The sequence below is a fragment of the Nannobrachium achirus genome (genome assembly GCF_963921795.1).
Source record: "Nannobrachium achirus genome assembly, chromosome: 6".
NCBI classification, from domain to species: domain Eukaryota; kingdom Metazoa; phylum Chordata; class Actinopteri; order Myctophiformes; family Myctophidae; genus Nannobrachium; species Nannobrachium achirus.
In genome coordinates, this window is record NC_137815.1 from 67034831 (window position 1) to 67061506 (window position 26676).

A 26676-nucleotide genomic window follows, 5' to 3' on the forward strand; every position below is an offset into this window, starting at 1 on the left:
CGGGTTCATCGCGTGATCCCGGGAGTGTGCGCTCCTTTATTACTTGGGGATAATGGAGAATAAATTAAGATTGTAATTCAACCATGACGGCTTGTTGATTTGTTTGTGCATTTAAATTAACATTATTGCGTGTTTGCGGCTGGCACTGGCACAACAAGCTGGGAGATGATCCCGTTTTGTATTCCCCCACACGATCCACTTGTTATGTCTGCGTCACATGAGGTGAAAGGCACACAGAACGAGACGTAATGAGAAGATTGCCATTCCATGATCTTCGTATTAGTTTTGAAAAAAAAAAAAAAAAAAAAACATTTGTAATTTATTATTTGGTTTGTTTGTCGTTGCTGTACTTTCATGTCATAATTATCAGACAACAAATGCATAATTAATCAATGGCTGTTTACAAACTCAGACCAGCCTGTATCTTTTATAACATACTGGCATTCATTCATCAAATATACAACCTGTGAAAGCTTCATAAATCAGAGGAGACGAGCTTCTCATGAACATTTGAATATGATTTCAATAATGATGAATGAGGGCAATTTTATATGAACAGATGTGTGTGTGTGTGTGTGTGTGTGTGTGTGTGTGTGTGTGTGTGTGTGTGTGTGTGTGTGTGTGTGTGTGTGTGTGTGTATACTATGGTGAGAAATTACCTCGCCAAGACATTCATCTACAATATGAGTTGTTATGCATAATCACTCATGCAAACACAAAGCCCATCCTTTGTTATCACTTGACAGCCCACTGTAACCTGCATTTGAAGCCATTTCTGTATTTTGTATGTAGATCTTATTTTATGTATTTATAACTTCAGTGTCAGAACACCTATATGAGTTTATGACACATTTAAGGCACAAGTATTAATGAGTATATCGTCACTGTCTGGCCAAAAACAACATTTTTGTGGCATAAATCAGGGCTATTGGTCACCCTTTACAGCTGAGTGTTCATTCAAATAATATCGAACCAATGGAAAGTAGTAAAAGGTGCTTGGGACAAAACCTCCTAACTCCACACTTTCTGCCAAACCAGCTAACTCCACCCGATTGGCCCGCTCTTGTTTTCATAAATATGTGCTATTGAACACCCTTTACGTCTGTGTGTTAGTTAAAATAATACTCAACCAATGAAAAGTAGTAGTCTGTGCAGGGTCAGGGACTCATTATGGGGAGAAGATGTTTGGATACATTAATTAATGGATAACAATGAGCTAAAAGCAGCTAAAGTGTAGTAAATTCCACCTTAGTGACCATTGATAGTGTAGTGTAGAAACTGAAGTAGTTAAATGACATTCCATCTGCTTTGTTTTCTACTCATTTGTAGTGAGTTCAAAGTAGATCATTTTAGGCAGAAGCATTTGCAAATTGTGGGAGCCAACATGTGGTCTTCAGAGACTACTGGCTGTTTACAGTATCCACAAAAGTCCCAAAAGTCCATTCATTATATTTAAATATGTTTCAAATATGGTGTCAATTCAGCTAAGTTGGCACACAAAATAAGCCATTAAAGGGGGAAATTGTCTATGTTCATGCCAAACCTCTGGATATATAGTATATATGTATTGAGGCCACTATGGTCCTTAGCATCCATCACAGCTTTCTCTGCTTGAGTGGATTTGTCAGCTGCAACCACTTGGCAATGCTTGTGAAATGTGCCATGAGAATGTGGTTGATTTATTTATGATGCTCGTTCAGATCCTGCTGCCTTACACATCCTCCAGGGTAAGGGTTTTGGATAAGGCAGGCGTTATAAAAACAACCAGGGCCTACTGTATGTGTCAGGGTGATGGATAGACTGCTCTGTGGCATTATCAATGCATTGTCAGCCAGGGATATCAATTGATAAATGAGGTTCTACCCAGATACAGCTTGGCTCTTTGGAACCAATAATCTATGAATGTGTGGATTTAAAAGACACTTTTATTTCAGAGGGTATTGTTGAACCAGAATGTCACGTCACCCTAGAGACATATTGGTACATTGTCCACAGACAATGCCATTGTCTTGTGATTGAATTGATTTTGCCCTAAAATCACGCAAAGCGGTACACAGCATGTCTAGAGTCATTTCATCAACATGGATCTGTCCCATTAACTCATTTGGTGCCAGCGCCCTCTAGGGGCCATAGAATGCCAGGGTATCTCTCATAGGCCAGCGCTTTAGCTTCCAGGACCTCACCTTCCAGGACCTCACGTGCTCACGTTCATGCACGTCATGGAAAGTTCCCGGATGATAATGCTAACAGAATGGCTATTCCCATTTTGTCATCTAAAAGATCATTTTTGGGCGATTTCGCTGTAAATAAACCTCGCGCCGCTTCCCTAAAGACACAATCCAGAGATATAAGCCTTCAAAGATGTGGTCTTTCATTGGATTAGGCGGAGATTGGCGATTTTGTTCGCTTCAGAAGGCCTCTTATCATTTTATTCCATTTCATTAAATATCCCGGACTAGTTCGGGATAGGCACCCTGGAATACGTCGCGCCGCCTACAATGAACATTGGGTGAACATTGGGGGGGGGTCTAAACTTTATTTTAAACCATTTTCAATGGAATAAATCGTCGGAGCATCTAGCGTCTCTCGTTGGTGAGCGCTGGGCGAGCCGGGACCACCCACGTTGCTCCAAGCAGCTCGGGGTAAGTAAAATAGCAAATAAAAAAATGTTTTTGATCCCGAATATCCCAAACTAGTTCGGGATAGGCACTCAAAGAGTTAAGTGCCACACATTTTTGGACACTGCTCCTACATATTTTGGCCTAAAATCACGCAAAGTGGTACACAGTATCTCTAAAGTCATGTCATCAACATGAATCTGTCCCATTTCCCATATTCCCTCCTGATTGGCTAAGACTGCCTTCTAAAGTTTGTGTATGCGACGTGGCGGTCGCTTATCTCGCGATTATGGAGTCTTACAAGTATGTACAGTTGCTAACAAATTGAGACTCATCATACTTTAATAAATACTTCAATCAATCAATCAATCAATCAAACAATCAATCAATCAAACAATCTCGTCTGACATTGGAAGTTCCTTGTTAGAAATGTCAAACCTCAATAAATAGTTAGAACCTCAATGCATTCCATTCAGTCCGTTTCCAATGGTGTTGTAGCTAATTTGCTACACTTATTGTGGAAGTCTTCATCTACCCATTCAACGGTTATTGTTACCATATACTGTTTGCACAACTTTGCATGAGTATTTCTATGTAACAGTCAGATGGTGTGATGCGATCTCTGTAATAGGAAGACATATGCTACATACTGTAGGTTGCATGATATTACAGTATATTGTAATATGTTACAGTAACAATCTTTCCCCTTTGAGGTAAGACTATTTTATCATGCATGTAAAACTGTAGAAAGCCTAGATGGAGTTTGAAAACCTTTTCATATACAGGTAGATGCACTTATCTTTCAGTCAACAATAATTGTCAGCAGATTACAACTTACAGAGTGAAATCCTATCCATTTGTAACACTCTCTTAGTTCAATTAAAACAGAGGATTTTAGCATTCAAAGACACCATTACAGACAGACTGTAATGATTAATTAATAATGGGAACAACAGTATAGGGTCATTTAAGTTTTGTGAAAAATACAAGGACAGTAACCTTGGCCTTGACATATTCCTTTGATTTACAACATCATATATTTGATTGCCATTTTAATGGGACATTACATACAGTACTTGAGTCCATTGTTTTATAATGGTCTTAAACCCATCCGTTAACCCATTAATAACCGGTTAATAAGGGTCAGCCAGTGAGAAGTATTTGACATTGACATTGATAGTCTACATTTTCATTCACCGTTTCATTTTCACCAAAAGCCAAATGACTCCTACTGTCATTATTCTCTCCAATCTCAATTGCTTTAAAGGAAGATTTTACATTTTTTGAAGAGGACATTGACCTACTTATTGTCAAACATGGTAAATCTCCACTTTGTGCCACTATGCAAGCAGCCAATAAAAGTACATAGATACTGTACTTTTTACGAGTGTGTAGATCTGCTATTTTTGAAAGATTGTGAAAATGTGTGCCAAGTCTTTGAATATTTCAAATCCTATGTTTCTACGTCAGTGGTGCTCAAACCTTTTCATGTGAATGACCACCAAAATGATATGTATTTGGCCACGAACCCCCATGTCAAAATTTAGTTCCAGGGATCCCCCAGAAGCAAAGTTTGAGTTTCGCTTAAAAAATGCATATATTCAAAGATTTGCACACATTTTCACAGCTTTTCAAAAATAGCAGATCTACAAGCTCGCAGCGCGGCACTCGGTGCCGCGCTGTGAGCTTGTATATCTGCTATTTTTCAATAGCTAAAGTATAATTTGACCTTCTGGAATTTAGGATAAGGAAATCTGGAAGTCTCAGTTGGAACTGTTACCCCCGTGACCCGATTCCGGATAAGCGGTTGAAGATGGATGGATGGATGGACATAGAAGAGTCACCTCTTCCAGACACCTCATTAATATACTGAACCAGTGGTTATATTAATACTGTAGATATTATGTTTCCTTTAAAATCATAGGCAGTAAATAATTGGTAGCTTTGTAGGCATGGATGCCTGCTCCATGTAATGCATGAAGGGGAAACTCATATTTATTAAATCCAAGGTTATCTACGTAATGATGGCTAATTGGCATCGTTAGCTAACATTAAATGACATACCTTTAATTATTGGCCCAATAAAACTAAATAGGTGTTCTTTTCAGGCAACTGAAAAAATAGGGCTAGTAAATCATCTGACATAATTATGTTATGTGGAAATAAGCATCATTAGTGTTTGGAGGAGGTATACTCTACTGCATGGGTCTTCAACAGGGGGTCCGGGACCCCTAGGGGGTCCTCAGAGTTACTACAGAGGGTCCTCCAAATCCTTGTGTGATAGAAACTTTTTTTCTCCTTTTTTTATATTAGTGATTTGAACCCTAGCGTCCATATTCTGAGAACTTTAGTCGAAAATAGCAGATCTAAAATCTCACAACCCAAATTGACGTGAAACCAAAATACACAGATGATTGTGCTGTCAAACAATGAAACTATATGGAATCTATGATACACTGCTGATTGTGCTGTCAAAAAACAAAACTATATGGAATCTATGAACAGGTTGTGGGGGTCCCTGCTTCATCTCTCTTTCAACTAAGGGTTCCTTAGTTTTGAAAGAGCTCTACTTCTCTCTTTCCAGTTCTGCATCATCTCACAGGCATGCAATGCAATCCATGATAAGGTGTGAGCAGCTCTCAGTTTGTGCTGGCTGTGTGGTTACAGGCAGCGTTGATCACCCTCTGAAATGAGGAGTGGCAGGCTAATGTAAAAGTAGCTCAGGGGGGCATGGTGTGGATATTAAGAGATTAACATGTAGCAACCTGTGAACAATATCAAGAATTTAGGAGGAAAGGACACAAACGTCATTTTCTCACACCATTTTCTCTACCCTGCAATTCCAGCCGGCAGATGCGCCACACTGGGTGGCGAACTCATACCGGAAGTTCGGTGAAATAACATTGGAGTCTATGAGAGCCGGCTGGACAGCTTATGAACAAACACTTTTTTTGACCTTTATAAAATACTCGGTTCATTGTTTTCTGCTGTGTTGCTTTTCGTTGTGTACACTGTATAACTTCATAGAGGTATCCAAAGATCACAAAGTAAGTTTCTGAACGTGCCAAGTATCACAAGACCACCATTTCCAACCAAATCTCGCGATACCGCCGAGACAGAAACGATATCTGCCGCTGTTTAGATGCCTCAATAAAATTACTGTGCACAAAGCAAGTGACTGTAAAACAACCTGTGATATGTATTATTTTATATTCCTGAAACGATTATATGACAAAGGTCTCAATCATTCATAAATAGTGTTTGTTCATGAGCTGGTCCAGCCGGCTCCATTCACTGCCATGTGTTTCATCGAAACTCCGGTGTGAGTTTTGCCACCTATGAACATCCCGGCACATCCCCGGTGCCCACCATGTCTTTTCCTTAATTCAAAAGTTCCTTGAACAATAATGAGGAAAGGCAGCAGAAAAGCAACCCTGTGCTTGTCTGATTAATTGAATCCTCAAAGCACAGCTGTGGAGTGAAAAGGTAATAGAGGGAAAGAGTGTGTTACCACCCGGTGAGAGCGAGTGTGTGGGAAAACGGTTAGAAAGCACAATCGTGCCCTCAGGGATGTGGTTCTTCCATCAGATACATGCATGAATGTCTCCAATAACTGACCATACAGTATCTGTAGTGTGACTACAAGCAGAGATACAGTAGACAAGTTCACATATATATCCTGATAATTTAGTCAGGAACATTCACGTCAAAGTAGATTTAACCATTTATTGCAACAAATGGAATACAGTTAAACTTGGCGTTAAAGGGCTCCACGTTCAAAGATGTTCCCTGAATGTTGTACATGCATGCCTGCTAAATCCAGGGACGTTTAAGCAAAACCCCCCATAGGGATACAATAGTAGTTCAATAGCAATACATTGACAGATTAGCTTGAATCAGCAGACATAAAATAGTATAAAAAAAGTATTTGAGCCTTTGCCAGACTCGGAGCAAAAGGTGGAGGCTGGGGTGGAGGAGGCAGCTAAGCAGCAGCAGATTCAAGGCTTCGGATCAAAGACAAGCAGAACTATAGCAGATGCAAGCCGTATTTGAGGGAGCTTCCCTACTGAGCGAGAGCTCTGATTGGATAATGGCAGCGTGATGTAATGACCAGCAGATCTGTGAATGAGGAATAGGAAAGGATCTGACTGATAGCTGATTACAGCTGGGCGGGCGAGACTCTTGTGTCCTGCATAAACCAACGCTATACTTAATTTATTCATGTGCTACCCTGCTAATGTACTTTGTTCTTTCTAACTGTGGGTCCCTAGACAAGCCATCCAACAACTTTGCCAAGATTGCTCCAACTTGCCTGCTGGGAATATTAGATAATCTTCTGGTATGACTATAAAAACTATGTCCACAAGGCATGCGTGATAGTCACTGTGAAACGAACCGAACCGATGCAATTTGAATCTAGTAAACGTGTGATGTTCCGATTCTTCAGGGCTAACGAGGCTCCAAAGAGTTCTCAGAGAGCAGAAAGGTCCCCAGAGTTGTGGCTGCGCTGGTGAGTCATCCTCTGAGTCATTCGCTAGTACGTACGTACGCCACATGTCTTCTAATGACCTGTGAATAATGCCTTCAGTCAAACTGCCATCAGACGAGCAGGCAGTGACGTGGTTTGGCAAATTAATGAGACATAATGTTACATAAGCAAAGGGTCTCAGGCAGTGGTGGAAAAAGTATTCAAATTTGTTTCACTCAAGTAAAAGTATCAATACTGTAATGTAGAAATACTCTGTTACAAGTAAAAGCCCGGAATTCAAAATTTACTTGAGTAAAAGTATGAAAGGTCCAGGCGCATACCACTTGCGGTGTCGCCGGTTCGATTCCCGATCCGGACAACCTTTGCCGCGTATCACTCCCCATCTCTCCCCCATTTCCTGTCAGTCTACTGTCATATCAATAAAGGCATAAAAGCCCCCCCCCCCAAAAAAAACCTAAATGTACTTAAAGTACAACAAGTAAAAGTACAAAATGTTTCAAAATAGTTAATCTACAAGCTTGCAGATCAGCTATTTTGAATTCCTATAGCTTAAATTTTTATTTTGGGGGTCAGTTTTCTATATTTTCTCTGCAATTTAGGCATTGCCACTGGTCCCTTTTTAGAGAGGCCATTTTGACAGGTAAACAGGTTGAGATGTTTCTGTGTGCTAGCATGAAGTTAACTACAGCAGTTGTCCATACTGGCACATAAACAGGTAAATAAAATACATTAACAATTAAGGTTATAACCTCCGTTAGTTCATATGCCCTTCATGTGAAAGGTGAGTGGTTCAAACCCTGTCTAGGCCGATGTCAGCAAGGAGGAGAAGACGACAGCCACCCCCATGGCCTCCCCTAAGTAACAAGAAATCTTGTGAAATAAAATGTCGCCAACCAATCATCAAGGACGATGATACACGAAAGAAGAAGAAGAATGTCAGTTTGCTACTGTAATATTATATACATATGTCACTAGATAAGTTTACTGTGATAGGCTATTATACATTTCCAGGGTAGATTATCAAGCCATGCCTTGGACCCCTGCAACAGGTGTCAGAACCTTTGTCACCCTTTATGAGTTTGTGGGTCTGGAAACAGATCTAGAAGTTTTGTAATTCACTTTATAAAATTGGTTGGTTGGTTAAATTCCAAAGTATTCTAATGAAAATGATGGATGACTATCGTTATCATTTCCAGGATCTCATTTAAAAACGAAATTGGCAACAATTTGAAAGACATTGACACTTGCTTGCACAAAACGATTACTGGCATTGAAATAAAACATAGCAATGTAATAGTGAAGTGTGTCCTTTACTTTTAAAACGTTTGAGAGGATGTAACTGTTTGTATTAGGATTTAGACAATGAACACCCAAATCAAAAGTGATGCATACTGTAGTTTCTATGATCCAAATCCTTTATTTTTCTACTGCTATTCCACACTGGAAAAAAAAAGTTGTGGTTGAAGAATGCGGTGTCAGAGTAACGGTACCTTGCTGAAATGGTCAGCTTTTGCCCATAAAGAGATGTAGACCATAACAGAGGCCTCCTCATATTTTAATGAGTAATTACTTCACATGAAGATACCGTCTTGAAATATTAATGCTGGCCTGACGCAGCCGCACAGCAGCCCACGGGACGTCATTAACTACTTCTTAAAATGCCTCTTTTCAAATCGCTCGGCACCAAATCCTCCATTAGTTTAGGCAGTAAAACAAAAGGGTAAAACAGAGAAAGAGAGGGGGGACTGTGTGAGCTTAGAAACACAGATAATGAACAATAGAGGAAGATATAACATTTGCAGCTACAAAGACGAGGGTTCATAAGAGGTCATTCAGACAGCTGCAGTTTTTCTCTTCAGTGTTCTAAGGATTTATTCATGCTGCAGTCGTGCCACATCTCGCACACGGCACTCGGTGCCGTGCTGTGAGCTTGTAGATCTGTTATTTTTCAATAGGTATAAAATAATGAAGGCCCCTCCACCTTGTGCCCTTGTAACTCAGTCCCACTTCCCCCCCCCCCCCTTGTGACGCCCCTGACCGAAAATAGCAGGTTGAAGATTGGTGTCGTAATACCACATTGTTGCATGACATGGTCGTATGACGAAGTATAAATTGGGCTTCAAATGGTTTCATCTCGTCACTAATCTGCAGTCTGAATTAAGTTTAGGAGGCGCAAACAGGCTGGCGAAGCCGGCCGAACTTCTAGTAAGACAAATATGGGTAATTTCTCCTTCTACAACACTACCACCCACATGTGGAATTCCTTGACCCCTTCCCTTAAAACATTCACTGGCTTCTTTCAAAACTGCCCTGAAAATTCATCTTTCAGGAGGCCAAAGGTGAAGGTATATATAGTTATCACTTCTCCCTTAGACAGGCGAGAAGTGATCAGCTCCCACCTTTCCCCCCCTACTCTGTACACACAGTGTTTTATAGTTTTGATGATATTGAATGTTTTTTGATGCTACCTGGACTTCATTGGGGTGTTCCTTTTAGGCTGGGTGTTTTGACTGTACTTGTGCTGTACTACTTTTTTGTCTAATAAAATATTCAATCAATCAATACTCATGATACGCTGACGAATGCTTGCTTTGCCTCACAGAGAACACATTGCTGCCTCACTGCATTACTTAAAGCATTCACCATAAGCAGCTTCTCCATGACTGATCTATCCTTGAATTCTTCCAGACCGGTTATCATTCCCAGGGCAGCCACGCCACAGCTTGATAAAGTAAAGTGAAACCACCTTACTTTTACTTTTTATAGCTTTATCTCCCTCCCCTCAGCCACCCCCCACCCCCCACCCCCCTCCCTTGCCTTCCCAGGTCCCCATAGCGATACGTGTGGAGCCTCTAATCTGCATTTATGGGAGCAAAAGGGAGTAATAAACGTCTGATGGATGCCATCCGGGATTCTGTGGTAATCAGACAGTCAAATTAGATCCTGCATTAACCGGTGTGTCGACTCTAATATCTCCCAGTGTAATGGATTTATAAATAAAGAGGAAGCAAGGAGCAGCGGGCGATCAACACCACCACCACGAGTATGAAAAACGTGGATTTGATTATAGCTATTCTATTTGAGAATAATAATTTGTTATTATTACAAACCTACATGGGTTAACACTTGCAATGCATTCCTTTATTCCTTAACTAGGGTCCAGGGACGTGCAGAGAATGTTATAGAGGCAGGGGCTGACATTTCTAAAAGGGCCTTTTGTTGAAAATATTGAAAATAGCAGACCTCCAAAGTCTATCTAGCAGTCCTCCAAAGTCCAATTTTCAGTACTTGATCCCAAACTAAACTAAGCATTAAAAAGGCACTACTGGAGATGTGGCATACAGCTTGGAGAGAGGGCAATTCTTTCAACATAAGATGCTGCATTAAAGTTCAGGGGTTTTGGACAAGACAATTCTCTTGAATGCTGCCTTCAGGTACGGAATGGAAAGAGGGCATTTGCATTTCTTTCGCCATAGTGGAAACAGAATTCATGGTCTGGAGACGGCACTTTAGCGTCAGGTTTACCTGCCACCCGACGCTCCTGATCACGCCACTATCCACGACAGAGCCACAACGTCTCAGCCACTGATGAGCGCCGAGAGTCACCGCCGACCGAGCGAGTCGCCGCGACGAACGGTGCGAACGGCGGATCAGCCGACTCAGCGGCGTTACCGAGTTTGTGCCGTTATGGACAGAATAGTACATTTTGACCAGGGGACTGCTTCTGCGTCCGAATGCGGCTCAAAGGGACTGTACTGCAGCAGTGTCCACGTTGCGTTACTATCCACGTTGTCAAAGGTAAAAAAACACCAAAAAAAGGCGGGTTCGTCTGCCGTTCGCTACTGTAGCTCGCAGTTGTTTGGGTTGTATGGCTACGATCACTAAGGCCTGAGTTTGATTCCCACTAACGGTAGATACATATTCGAGTAAACATGTGTCGGCGCATGCGCACTAAGACTCTCCCTCCACTTCCACAGATAGATGCCGAAAGCATCCCAGCGCTTCTGCAGGGTTGACGCTGAAAGCGAGTCCGAAGCTGCGTCGTCAGGGAGGTGAAGCAGGGGGGTGAGAACGGGATAGGGTTAGGGCTGTCACGATATGACATTTTACATGGCGATTAATTGTCACTCAAATAATTGGCGATTAGCGATTTAATTGTGTTTTTGTCGTTGATAATTACATTTCTGTTTGGCTTTTAGGCTTTGAAGTTGTACATGGTAGATATGACACATAATCTAAATATACAAAGAAATTACTGACATATTTGACAACTTACTACTTAAAAAATCGAACCTCTGTTCGAAGTGGAGCTGTGTGTGTGTGTGTGTGTGTGTGTGTGTGTGTGTGTGTGTGTGTGTGTGTGTGTGTGTGTGTGTGTGTGTGTATTGCAGTTGATGCTCAGGGCAGGCTAGACTCAACAGCACCTCTCTGGTCACCCAGGGTTACTACACACAGGCTACATACAGACCCACAGACCCACCCACATACCCACATACCCACATACCCACATACCCACCCACATACCTACACACACGGCCACGTATAGGGAGCTTGTGTTCCACACAGCTCCAAAAATAACTTTCATAGTGGAAATAACCGATCTACAAGCTCACAGCGCGACGCGTTGTGAGCTTGTAGATCTGCTATTTCCACTATTTCGGTCATTTTTCAACATTCACGATTATGACGATTATGACAAAATAATTGCGATAATGTAAAATAATCACGATTAGACGATTATGTAATAATTGTGACAGCCCTAGATAGGGTCATGACATACTATAGGACACCGGTTAAAAAAAATTAGAAAACAAATGTTTAAGAAGTAGTGAAAATAGACGTTGTGTGCTCAACATCAAGCTTAACGTATTTCAAAGTGTCCAAAGATGGACCGACCAACCGGTTTAAAAGTATAAATCACTTTGAATAAAAGTGGGCTTGGTGAAATAATTGGAGAGTTTTGATTGCAGCCTTTCCAGCTGATAAATACAGCCGGAGACTGGGGAACGATTAACTTGTATACATTCATTGCAATCACATGAATCATCCTGGCAGGGATGTAATACGAGCACATAATCACTGTGTTCTAAATACAGTCAAGCAGTTCTTGAAATCTGCGTGCGTGCGTGCGTGCGTGCGTGCGTGCGTGCGTGCGTGCGTGCGTGCGTGCGTGTGTTGTTTACTTGCAATCTTCACCTCATCTCCACTCAACTTCACTTTTCAACTCTAAGCCATTATTCCTCCTTGCTAAGAGCTTTCCAAAACAAACGGCTTTCAGAAGTCCAAGGGACCGGAGAGCAAACGTTGCACCATTTTCTATTTGCAGTTGTGCTGAATCTGAGCCAATAAGTGGTGTGTGTGTGTGTGTGTGTGTGTGTGTGTGTGTGTGTGTGTGTGTGTGTGTGTGTGTGTGTGTGTGTGTGTGTGTGTGTGTGTGTTCTTTTCACAGGTTAGAATATCCAGGTTTAATCAAAGACTTTGCTCTCTGTAACTGTCAGTGTGGAGAGAATGTGGAAAGAATTTCAGATCCACCAGAAAGTCCTTTGAGAGCCAGAGGATGGGGAGGCGTGTTGCCTAGCGATGGGCTGCCAAAAGAGTTAGGGTCCTATTGGTCCCAGGTACAACACAATGTAATAATAATAACTAGTAAGACGCCTCAGGGCGACATTCTTGGCCACCTGGCCAGTGATGTATATCGGACCAGTTACCCATATATGGAGATCCATGTACTGTATGGTACATCCCTTTTATGCCCATATATGGAGATCCCTGTCTGAACCAGCCACACAGATATGGGCTGTCTTCCTCCATATATGCGCATTCCCATATGAAGTCCTGTTAGATATGGGCTTAATATTGATGACATCAGGGATCTCCATATATGGGCATAAAAGGGATTCTGTTAGAATGTTCCCATGACATCACAACATACAATATAATTTACGCCCATACATGGAGATCCCTATCTAAACCAGCCACACAGATATGGGCCATGTCTTGGTCATCTGGCCAGTGATATAAATCGATGACATCAGGGATCTTCATATATGGGCATAAAAGGGATTCTGGGGAATACCCATATATGGACTTTTACATGTGATATCACCTGTGATGTCACTGTGATGTGTCAGGGGAACCTCAGTGTCAGGCGTGACCTTCAGAGATACACGGATACGTAGACAAGATGTGCTGGACATCACAGTGACATCAGAGCATGATGTCAGAGCGGCAAACCCATAGACCGTAAAAATCTGTACACGTCTACACGGACGGACGGACACGGACAAGCTGTGACATTTCTCATGGTAAACTTGCGACCTACGGTCATAATAATAATCACAGGGTCTGGAATATGTTTCACATTCAAATGACATATTTCATAGAGATAAATAAAAGAGTATACAAGGAAAAATATAAATACTATTCAGCAAAACACAATTATATTAAAAGAGCCTCACAGCTTTAGGTTTTGGTGCACCAAGGACAAGAGAGAACATAACGTGGTTGTGGGGTGGAAACCTTGTACGTCCAAAACTGTTCGTTTTGTATTTATCATTTTAAAAAGGATTTAAACAAGTGAAAATAGCAGATCTACAAGCACACGAAGCCTCGCACGTAGATCTGCTATTTTCACTCGTTTTGTGCAACAGTCTTGTATGATGAAGCAGGGCTTTACTTTAGGAAAAAAAAGTAAACATTTTAAACTGGGAGATACGAGGTTTCTGCCCGACAGTGACAATAACTTCCCATAGATGTCAAGAAGTTAAACGCGAGTGGAATACAAAATGGGCAGAGTACAAACGCAACATGCTGGTGCCTGAAGTAACAGTTGCCACTGAACGTGTAATGAAACCTCATTATGTCTGCTGCTGCTCTCCTGTGCAATCCTTCTACACAAAGATACATCCATTTAAATGGCTCTGACACACTGACAAAGCTGAGACAATGATATTGTAGAGAAAGAGAACACACTGCTGCCATCTTAGTGGAAGAGGGGAAATCTCGCTTTTGCGAACGCCCATCATTTCGACCGGAGGGTTAGCGACTTACTCCACGGAGGTTAAGGTTAGGGTGAGGGTTAGAGTCGGGTGTCGAAAAGATGACATGTAGTAACAGCGACACGCTCCCGTGGAAGATGCATGCATCATGAACAGAAATGTTCAGGATGTTTTTCATACCGTAGATGGATGGATGTTTGTGTGTCTACCGTAGATGGATGGGGGTTTGGTTGGATGCATGGGTGGAGATGATGCTTGACAGACAGACAGGCAGACAGACAGACAGACAGACAGACAGACAGACAGACAGACAGACAGACAGACAGACAGACAGACAGACAGACAGACAGACAGACAGATACTATAGAATAGATACTATAGAAGGCAACACATTCTGTGTGAAGACAATTTTAGCTTTAATCAGACTGCTACCGCCAGACTAATGAGGCTTGGAAACACTGTGTGTGTGTGTGTGTCTGTGTGTGTGTGTGTGTGTGTGTGTGTGTGTGTGTGCGTGCGTGCGTGCGTGCTCAGTTGATAAGAAGCACCTCAAATCGATACAGGGTGGATAATAAGACACACACACACACACACACACACACACACACACACACACACACACACACACACACACACACACACACACACACACACACACACACACACACACACACACACACACACACACACACACACACACACACACACACACACAGCGCTAACGCATTCAGGAAGGCACTTATTGGATTCCCCATTCAGCTGAATAGTCATCTAACAAGCTGTCTGGAAAGGGATGATTTGGGAGAGAATTATGTCTGCATAATAAGGTCACCCTTGTGATCATAGAATCATGGTGAGACGATAATAAGCACAACACTCATTGTCTGCATAAATCGGAGACAACGGCAAGGTGAAAGCTCGCTGAAACCCCTAATTATCTGTTATCACATTGCTGTCGTCATCATCATCATCGTAATCATCATCATTCTCATGCAGACTTGTGCTACACCTCACCCTCATCAGAAACTGTCATTTACTACACTTATTGGTATTTTACCGGTCTTATTGCGACCGCAGGGAGCAGTTTAGTGTGAAAACCTGCAGCGTTGTGTCACGCTGTCACGTTAAGCTGTTACCCTTGCCTGCCACACTGTGTCACACTTGCCTGTCACACCCACACACTATGCTCTTTTACACCTCCTACAGGCGCTTGCTGTAACTAGAGCTGTAATCAGTGTTAATCCTGTTCAGTTGTGGTAGATCAGCTCAATTGATGTCCAGCACACCCGAAACTCTGATCAGTTTGGTTTTGGTTTTGGGAGTGTCTCAATGTGTACAGATCTCCTCTGCCCTTTTCCTCCTCACGTGTGCTTTGAAGAGCCTTTGCTTGTAAGTTTACATGCAATTATGCTCGCCTGCACGCAATATTTATCCTCAATTAATGTCCACCCGCACCATGTCTCATATGCATATAAGTTGACATGTTTCTTTTTTGTAATTTAAAAAAAAAATCTTAGGTCAAATTAGCTGGTACTCTCTGCGGTCGCTACTCGACCTTAGGGAATGTTACTTGTATTACTTCCATGGTTTTTATTAAATGTAGGCACAGGCGTGGTCAGACCGTTTTCAGCCTCAGGAATCAATTTAGCATTTTTACAAACTCATTCTCAGTAGCTCATTACAATGCACTGGCCCAATGGGACAGTCCTGGAACCTTCTCCAGAGCAGCAGCCTTTTCATGCGGTTTGCCTCTGTGTCTGAATGTGCAGAACACAATGAAGGTCACATCACCATTTGTGGAATAATATATTGTCGCAGTTAACATTTTCTGTTCACTTTTTTTTTTTTGTACTACAAAAAAAAAGAACTAAACATAAAGAAACGGTTTGATGATGTCTGGCATCGAGCTAAGCAGAACATATAAATTATAAAACAGGTTTGGGTGATTTCAGAGACGTCTATCTTTTCCCATAGACCTACAATTTACAATTTAGGCATTTAGCAGACGCTTTTAATCTAAAGCGACTTATAATAAGCAGGTATCAATATAATAAGCTAAGATAATATGTCACATCAACAGCAATACAACAAATGCATAGGAATATCAATCTAGAAAAACCACCCCGTCGTAGATGTACTGTACTGCACCTCCTGCACAAGGACATCAATGTGCTCTCGGGAGAAATTACATTTCCAAAGCTTTTCTTCCACGACACTGTAGAAATTATCAGTGCACTTTTGGGCTGAGCACGGTGCATTGCACTGCTCTTAAAGATAATGAAAAGCGATCGTTTCATTAGTCATGATGAATGAATCCACCTGCAACACGCCCACTTTTACTATACTCCTAAACCTAATCCAACCCACCTCACCACTTTGCTCTGGATACTCCACCTTTCTACAGTCCAGAAAATACCAAATGACTGTCACTACACCACTGCACTTACAGTATCCAGTGTAATAAAATGGGCAGCAACAACCGTTAAGTAATACAGAGTGCTTTCAAACACTTTTGGAACACTGCTAGTCAAACGTTTACAAGAAAACATGTATAAGAGATGACAAACAAGTTGCCTGTCTTTGTTTTATCAGACCAGAGACCCCATCCTATCCGTTCCATGACTAATTGTCTAAAACTAGCTCTGTACGGATGATTTCAGAAAAAGGAAACACATACTCATAACATACATGCAGGCTTAGAACGCAAATGAGACCGTGATTAAACAACAATAATACAATTACAGTCACATTTCATGGTGACGCAGGGCTTGAAACAACTTCATTTATTGTATGGTAACTTCTGGGACATGGAGTTTACACCTGAATGCTAATTGGCCTCCTCTGAATTTATTAGAGTGCCCTCATGCACATGAAAGCCTGAGAGCTGGCTATTGGAGATATTAGACATATTTATGGAAATCATTGTGAACTAGCTGCAGCGTGCTCTCTGCATGTAATGACACACATACAAAACATGTGCAAAGTATAGCTTTTACATTAACTCCATTTTGACAGCATGTTGTAAATGGTTTAGGGCAGTGGTTCTCAAAGTGGATTCCAGGGACTCTGTGGGTTCCTTTAGGGGGGTCTAAATTAACCCATACAAGTCTGTAACTCTGACAGCGTACAAATGGAACCAAATGAACCCGTTGTACACTGTCAGAGTTAAGGGCAGACCTTGAAATGTGAAAGTTTCAGATACACTGGTTTAGGGGCACATCAGAGCTGAACTGTGGATCTCTTCATCGGCAGTCAACATTATGCAATACATGTGAAAACTGATCTGATTAAATCTGCATCAATCATATTAAATCACATTACATGTTCATTACATTTGTTCAACACAGCTGACTCTCTGGACCAGTTGGACAAAATACACCCCCATGAATCCATGTATTTCTTCTAGCAACATCATCACCACTGATATCATCAACATCGTCGTCTCACCACTGATTGATTCAACAATCAATGCAACGCTCATCATGTCCCATTCAACCAAGCTCCAACCAGTACCAGTCCACCCTCTCCTGTCATCACCAGCACCACCTCCTCCTCATCAGTGGCATTACTACCACTAACACCAATGTACTCATCATCATCATCATCATCATCAACATCATCGTCATCATCACTATTACAGTGGTTCTCAACGAACTGCACAGTTGACTCTACACAGCGTGTATACATAATGCATCTGCGTTACGAAAGGACCTGCCCCAACCTGCCTCTGATTAGCCTAACACAAATCATTAAATGCAATGATTTGTAGACAATGTAATCATCAGTGCTATATATTATATAATATTATCAGCATTGATGTGCTACCTAGTAATACACATCTACTATATTTGAATTGAGCCATTTTTAGTATTCAAAATTATAACAAGAGTTCAAATCATAATCAATATTATTGATAATCTAATACTAAAAATGTCCTTTCAGTCATTCGGATCTGCATGGAATTTGTTTTTACAAATCATTGCAATTAACAATTTGTGTTTCTGGCATTGAATATTGGAACATATAAATAACAATTACATTTCTATTTTACTTTTAGGCCTTGCAAACAAAACTTTGGTAGGCTAATCAGAGGTGGGGGTCCTCTCATAACCCAGATGCATTATGTATACACCCCTCCACACACTCACACACTGCGCTTCAACCAGCACCCTACCGGCACCCACCTGCATCTCTGGAGAGCTGCGTGAAAGCGTCCACCCCTTTCTCGCCATAGCTGCCTTCAGACGCCACGGTGGAGACGTAGTTCCACCCCATGGCCTTGACGATGTCCACCATGGCCTGAGCCTGGAAGCTGTCCGGGGGCACCACCCGGGAGAAGAAGTCGTACCTCCGGTCGTCGCTCAGCTCCGGCGCAGTGGACGCATAGCTGATCTGGGGAATCTGGACAAGAGAGAGCAGAGTGGTGAGGAGTTGTTGAATTCAACAACGCGTTCATTTTGATAGCATGTGCCCTGATCTTTGAAGATCTACCCTCTTTGTTTTTTGTTTTCATGAAAATACATTTAATTAAACTGCCATACATTTAATTACCATACTACATGTCATTAAATAGGCCACACCATGCTTTTAAAAATATACTGTATATTTTATATAAATATTGGTCCATAATACGGTTTTATACTGGTTTTAGCATAAACAACCACTCAGATATTGAAATGTCATGTTCTGTATGTCTCTAATTCCAAGCCGTTTCAAATGCAATACCAAAATGCCCTTTGTTGGCAACGGGGTGCTGTCTTTGGGCCAAAAGTGGAACAATACAGTGTATCGTTCCAATTTTAGCATGGCACCATGCTAATCTTCCCTGTATCGATCCAATTTTAGCACCACTTTACCCCGCCCACCTCATAGTCTCAATAGAATCCACCCCAAAAGTACCGCCCCCTTCTCTTCAGTTGCCAGGAAACTGAAGTGGAGGGGCGGTACTATGGAAATGAGCCCCCTGTGACATAGAGTGGGGCCGATTTCAAAAGAGTACGGTTCAGACACGCCCATTCAGAAAATCACTGAAACTGCAGTGTTACGCTCTAACAGGATTTGGCTGTGCAGACTTTTTCCCGTGCTGGCAAGGAGTAAGGGGTCAGTAAAGTAAAATGCGCTCAAGCGTTGTGTTTTCTGACATCTTTGTGTTGGTTCTCCTTCTGGGAGACTGTATGTCCAGGAATATTACTACCTCAACCTTTCTGAGCTTTTTCATTGTTTTTCTGCTCCACAAGTTTTCAGCAATGGATGGAAAAAGGAAAAAGAACTTGATGGATGGAGCCATGGAGGGACTGCAGGCGCATCAGAAAGACTGTGTGTGTGTGTGTGTGTGTGTGTGTGTGTGTGTGTGTGTGTGTGTGTGTGTAAACCACAGCGTAGGTGTAAAACAAAGTGGTTTCCTACAATTTAGAGTGGGGTTGTCGAGTGCAGGCACATGCACAAGTAGACATCAAAGGGGGCTTGAGCCCCTGCCCTTTTATCCGTCTGTAAAAAATGCCCTCTCCAGACCATAAATGCAGTTTTTACTATGGTGAAAGAAATGCAAATGCCCTCTTTCCATGCAATGCAAAAAGTCAGCATTCAATAGAATTGCCTTGTCCAAACTCTCCTGAACTTGAATGCAGCATCTTATGTTGAAATAATTGCCCTCTATGTGTAGAAATGTGTAAATAAAAAAGTTCAGTGTGGTATAAAGCACTGAAAATAGCCAACCTCCAAGCTCACAACGCGTTGCGCTGCTAGTTTCAATATTTTCACCAAAAGACCCTTTTTCGAAATGTCAGCCCCTGCCTTTCTAACATGTCCCTGATGTGTACAGTTACCCAGAAACTATTGCCAAGGAGACAGACAGACAGACAGACAGAGATATACTAGATGAGCTGAAAATATGAGCTGTTATAACATGAGCCAATTGCTTTCTGATTGCACACAAACAGTATCAACGTCACATGGTCATGCTGAAACGATGAGCCCAATTATTTATAGAACATTGTGTTGCAGGTGAACTGCTGCACTGTTCAGTTCATTGGCAGCTACATTACCATATTCACAGTAGTTGAGGGAATTGAGATCCATTAATTAACCCCAGGAATCAACAACTCCTGAGCCTTGTAGCCCATACATAATTCAAGAGTCCATCTCAACTTTGCTCAGTGTGACTGTGTGAGGTAACTAGATGTACAAGTACACCCCCTGGACATGATGCTAGTTCAGGGGTCTTCAACGTTTTCAGGCCAAGGACCCCTTAGTTGAGAGAGATGAAGCAGGGACCCCCACAACCTTTTCATAGATTCCATATAGTTTCATCGTTTGACAGCACAATCATCAGTGTATTTTGGAATCATGTCAATTTGTGTTTTCAGATATTTAACGACTTGAACCGTCAATACTTAATAAAACCTGACCTTTAACTGTACTTAGTCTGCTCTTATTCCCCTCTACACCAAAGCTCTTTGCCAAAAATAGCTGGCTGCTATTTTTGGCTACAGTTCTCAGAATATAGTATGGACACTAGGGTTCAAATGGTTAATAAAAAATCAAACCTCGGTTCGAAGTGCAGCGGTGAATCTTAGTATAGAATTGTCTGGAGAGCCGGTATGACAGCCGGTATAATAGGTTTTAAAAATATATATAAAAAGTCCTGCTTGCTGGTCTCTTAGTTGTTTGTCAACTGCATCCCTCTATAATTATTTCAGTTTCTGTTATCTTTGTGGCCTACTACATTTTTCAACTTCTGCTAGATTTTCAATGTATTTACTCTTGTCTGCCTTAATGCTCCTTTTTACCATTCTGTTAGCATCTGTATATTCTTATTGTGCCTTTGCTTTTGCTTTTATGCAGCCGCATTTGTCATTGCTGCAATAGGTGAGACCTATTGCATGTACAAGACAGATAAAACCTGAAGGCCAAATTATCATGTGAAGCTTGACCAATCCTCAAAGTATCCATTCATCTGACCGGAAGGGACACCGCACACATATTCTGGACGTACAGGATATGTGTGCGGTGAAAGCCTATTAATTCTGAACTGAAATGACCATATATGGACATGGGACACACATTTTGCTTTTTGAAAAAGCCTATTCATTCTGGACTGATATTTTGCACGTACGGGACAGGAAAAACCTGTTAATTCTGGCCTGGAGTGACCATATATGGACATGAGGTGACATACATTGTGTTTTTGAAAAACCCTGTTCATTCTGGACTGAGATCACCATATATGGTAATTAAACGGACATTCTGTTTTTGAAAAAGCGTGTTCATTCTGGACTAAAATGACCATATATGGGCGTGATACACACAAAGCCACTCATAGGAAGCGGTTTTCACCGCTTCAGAAAAGGAGAAAAATGTTTCTATCCCCCTGTAGTAACTCTGGGGACCCCCTAGGGGTCCTGGACCCCCTGTTGAAGACCTGTGTGCTAGTGTGTTGCAGGGACTTACCCCAATGCAACCCTTGATGTTGAGTGCCAAATAAGGAAACATTTGGTACAATGTTGTAACTGTCTTTGATATGACCCGTCTGGGGATTCAATTCCCGACCTCCCAATCTCAGGTCGCACACTCATAGCCGTGGGAAGTATAGGTGCTGCAGGTGATGCAGCACCCCCTAGCGGTGGTTTTATGTATAGGACCTAATAATTTCTACTGTATTCGTGTGTTATGAGTATGACGGGCCACCGCTGCCCACCGCTGCTTTGTCAGTGTGCCACTGTTGTTGTATGTCTATAACATGTTTCACAGTGTGCCACTGTTGTTGTATGTCTATAACATGTTTCACAGTGTGCCACTGTTGTTGTATGTCTATAATATGTTTCAGTCAGATCTTCGCAGATCAACATCTATGTTATTTGGGGGGAATTTGTCCAATCCTATGTTATGTTAGGCTATTTGATATGCTGCATTGCATGACGATTCTGCAATTAGGCCTATTTATATGAATACAACCTGAATTAAACCGATTATAAAAAATAATTAAAACCTCGCTGGAGGGGTCCCTGGACCAGCATCTGCTGCTGTAAATTATTTCCCACGGCCCTGCGCACACTCTAACCATTAAGCCACTGGTGAGATCATAGCCATACACAAGAATAACCAGCATAGCAATGAACCCGTTGTGAGAACATATTGACAGTAGGTGTGGATGAATCTAACTGTAGGGATGTGTGGGAGGATGCTGCTGGAAACATGCTCAGCAAAATACAATGATGCTAAGGGGCAGGGACGTGCTGGCCATTGGAAAAAGCGGGACAACTCCCGAACGGCCGGTTCATTCCCGGCCGGTCCAGGCCTGCCATTAGGAAAACATTTAAAATAAAATGTCGGCCTTTGTTCCATTTTGGGGGCTGGGCGGCCAACAAAGTAAATCGTCACTGTCGGGCAGAAACTTCTACCAAGTTTCCATCTCCAAGTTTCAAATGTGCACATTTTTTCGCAAAGCAATGCCCTGCTTCATCATACAAGACCTCACAAAAGTAGTGAAAACAGACTATCTACAAGCACACATGTGTGCTTGTAGATCAGCTGTTTTCACTAGTTTAATGATAAATACAAAACAAACGGTTTTGGACATACAAGGTTTCCACCCGACAACAACAAAATATAACTCATGTAATTGGCCCACTGGCTTGTCACTTTGTCACAAATCTTTGAGTAGCAGCAGCGCTATAGAGAGAGATCTCTCTCTATAGCACAATGAGGGCCTCTCCAACTCTTTTTCCCGGGCTGAATCAGGGGCCCAGCACGTCCCTGCTAAGGGGAGAGAGAGTGAGAGTGAGAGAGAGAGAGAGATTGAGAGAGCAAGCAGCGGCCTCCAAATAGATGGCTCAGTGAAGAAAAGTAAGGAGAGATTGCATGCAACATTAATAGGACCCCAAACCACAATATTTCTAGGATACTGTATAATACACTGCATGCCCAATCTTCCGCACTGCCTTGTAAAACATGGTTAATAACTTTAGGCATAAGGGGTAAGGCAGTGTAATAAAATGTGTTACATCTGGCTATAGTTGAGAACATCTTAATAAAAATAAAAATAAACAGACAACTGAAAACCCATGAAACAGGTCTATAGTGCATTCTTTATTGTGACCGTCAGGTCGCACTTATACTATCAAGCCTCCACCGGCTGTCAGTCTGTCCGTCACACGTCACGTCACACTTTTGCCCCACTCATATCTCCGCCACCGTTGCCCCGATCCATGCCAAACTTTGCACACACACTCCTTGGCTGCCAAACCACAACCTCATTTCTCACATGGCCCTCAGAAGAGGGCCATGAGGCAGATTCTTGCAAAAAACATTTTGGGACACTGCTCCTACAGATTCTACCCTAAAATCACACAAAGCGGTACACAGTATCTCTAAAGTCATGTCATCTCTCCTGATTGGCTACCATTGCCTTCTAAAGTTTGTGTATGCGACCTGATGGTCGCTTATCTCCCGATTAGGGAGTCTTACTGTTTTTTGTAGTGATACACATGTAATTTATTTTAATACATCAGCCAGATGGCTAGAAAATAAATGTATGTATGTAAAGATTGTTTCCATCTGTATCTAATGAACAGGTGTTTTCCTACTAGTGTGGTAATGTTTTGGCAGGCATGCATAATACGCCTTGCTTCTGCCTCCTAGCTGATGCTAATCAAGCATAATAAAACTCCCTAGAAATTACTTTGAGAGAAACCGCAGCTAACCTATGGGCTTACTCAGGGGCGCCACAAGGGAGGGGAGAGGAAACTGGGACGGAGTTACTAGGGCCCAAGGTGGAGGGGCCCTATTTATTTTATTCTTTAGCTATTGAAAAATAGCAGATATAGGCCTACAAGCTCACAGCGCGGCACCGAGTGCTGCGGTGCAAGCTTGTCGATCTGCTATTTTTGAAAAGTTGTGAAAAATTTCTTCTGGGGGGTCCCTGGAACTAAATATTTTGAGATGGCGGTCCGTGGCCAAATACATATCATTTTGGGGGTCCTTTACAGCACATGAAAAGGTTTGAGCACCTCTGACATAGAAACATACATTTTTTTTTTTTTTTTCAAAAAACCTTAGAAGTATTTGAAATATTCAAAGACTTGGTCAAATTCTCACGATTTTACAAAAATATCAGATCTACAAGCTCGCAGCGCAGCACGCGGTGCCGCGCTGCGAGCTTGTAAATCTGCTATTTTTCAATAGTTAAAGCACAAAATGTAAGTGAATCCTTGTACCCAGGGCCCAGAATTTGGTGCGACACCCCTGGGCTTATTTTCCCCATAATTGGAAGGCTTTTTCACACAACAGCCGTTATCTCGGAATCACCGAGACTTGTTCTCTCCACAAGGTTGAAAATGAGTTTGACACAGTAAACAGTAGAGGTGGTCGGGGTAATTATACAAACTCTGAACACGGTCAGGGATTATTTGATCTGCTCACCTGAGCTTTTTCTCTTGCCTGTCAGAAGCAAAAGTCTGCCTCGTTAAAGAAAGAAAAAACTAAAAGTTGATAAATCCTCCTGCCTGCATAAGACACCTCTTCCAATTAGCCTCGCAGATCTTATGCCTGGGTTAAACGTGTTGATAAGAAAGCATGGGCATAAGAGGAGAGATTATGTGTGAGAAAAATGCTCATCTAAACGTGTTGCTATGCTATATTTTATTTGACTTTCTGCAAGTAGACAGGGAGAACATGTATTGTCCATTTGTACGGTAATGTACAGTATGTGGCAGAAATTCAGGAACTTGTGTTTCTTGTTGACACCCATAAATACTTGACATTTTCCTAATGATCTTTTCTAATGATTTCTTTCTTCCGAGGGTCGTGTGGGTTTACCTCCATGTGGGTGGCAATCCAACATCACAAACAACAGAAAATCAATAAAAGAAAACGACCAAATGGTGAGGTTTGTTCAAGGCTACAACAATATTCTCGCAGAAAGGTCATGTTAAATACAGAGCTGCATTCCCAGAGCAACTCAGGGTTCACTGCCTGCAGTGGTGGAAAAGGTATTCAGATGTTTTACTTAAGTAAAAGTATCAATACTGCAATATAAATTAGAAATAATCCGTTAGTAAAGTAAGTAAAAGTCTGTAATTCAAAATGTACTTGAGTAAAAGTAAAAGTAAAATGTACTTAAATTACCAAAAGTAAAAGTACAACATTTTTTAAAAATAGACAATCTACAAGCTCACAACTCGTCGCGATGCGGCACATTGTGAGCTTGTAGATAAGCTATTTTCAAAAATCCTAGGGCTACAAGTATAATTTATACAAACTACTACTAAGGCAAAGTAACTAGTAACTAAAGTTTTCAAATAAATGTTGTGGAGTTAAATACAATATTTGGATCCCAGATGTAGTGGAGTCGAAGTAAAAGTACTGGAAATTGGAGATACTCAAGTAAAGTACAAATAACTCAAAATAGTAAAAGTACATCTATCTCCTAAATGAAGAGAGTCAGTCACACAGTCACCCACGCTCTAACGCTCTCACATCAATGCATTTCCACGTTTATCTATTCACTCGCTTCAGCAACTGATCACAACTTTCTCACTCACGCATGCACCGGGTGTGTTTGATGAGTTGTTTAGTTTAGTTTATTAGCACATCATATAAAACATGTAACATTATATACATGGGAACAAAATACAGTTGTAACTGTCTCATCTTCCAATGGAACACACACAACCAAATGAGCACCCAAATGTTGTACACAAATACATATTAACGCATACATAATCCCATACTTCTATTCACCTCATTTTGCTGTTAAATTATTTGTATTCATCATAATTATACACTCCTCCATGGGCTGCTCCTTACATTATGATGCTCCCACATATTCTGCATGCACGCACCAGTTACAGTTACTTTCCCCATAACCCACACTCTGCACATATTTTGGAGCACATATCTTCGAACGGGTAAGGTCTAGTTACTTAAGTAAATGTAACTAGAAAATAAAATTTCTAAGAAATTTTAAGTGTGCCTGCAGCTCGCTAAGTCTGTGCAACCTTGTGTAGCGGTTGGTGTTAGTGTTTCGTTTTGAGAGGGTCGTTCCCCCTGAAAAACACGTTTTGGCATGAAACGGTTAAGTTTTGCGCGTTTGTGGTGCCCCCTATGGGTCGAAGTGGAAATGCTTTTGGATATATGTTCAGTATAGCGCCCCCCACTTGTGGTTAAAATTTGGTGTTGACTGGATGTTTCGTTTGTGATTTATGGCTACTTCTTACAAAACGGGCTCCTCCCGCTAACTTTGGAACCCTGTTACGGAAGAACGGTATGGACTATCAAAATATCGTTTAAATATGTTTATCGCATGAGTCCATAGATCGTGTGTATTGATTTTTGTGACATTTGGAGAAAATATGTAGGAAAAGGAGCAAAAAGTGTGTTTTGAAGAAAATTCTATCCTGACGCAAATGGGCGTGGCCTATATGAGGAGATGCGTCATGACCCAAGGAATCCAGGGAAAAAGGAATTTTATCATTATAAATTATATCATTATATCATTATAAATCTCCTCTCCAAGTTTTGAAACTGTAGCCCCTATGGTTTGCGAGAAAAAAAATATTGAATGTGAGTTTTT

General features: G+C 41.5%; 1 protein-coding gene across 1 annotated transcript in view; it reads right to left on the reverse strand.

Annotated features, from left to right (window-relative positions):
• LOC308287593 (metabotropic glutamate receptor 7-like) overlaps nt 1-18401 on the reverse strand; it is a gene marked incomplete at its 5' end in the record, with an annotated part of 266695 nt that extends 248294 nt beyond the window's left edge. Inside the window, one exon of the mRNA XM_080728818.1 lies at nt 18290-18401. Within this exon, the coding sequence (XP_080584944.1) occupies nt 18290-18401 (112 nt within the window). The remainder of the gene's footprint in view (nt 1-18289) is intronic.
• Nucleotides 18402-26676: the final 8275 nt, after the last annotated feature.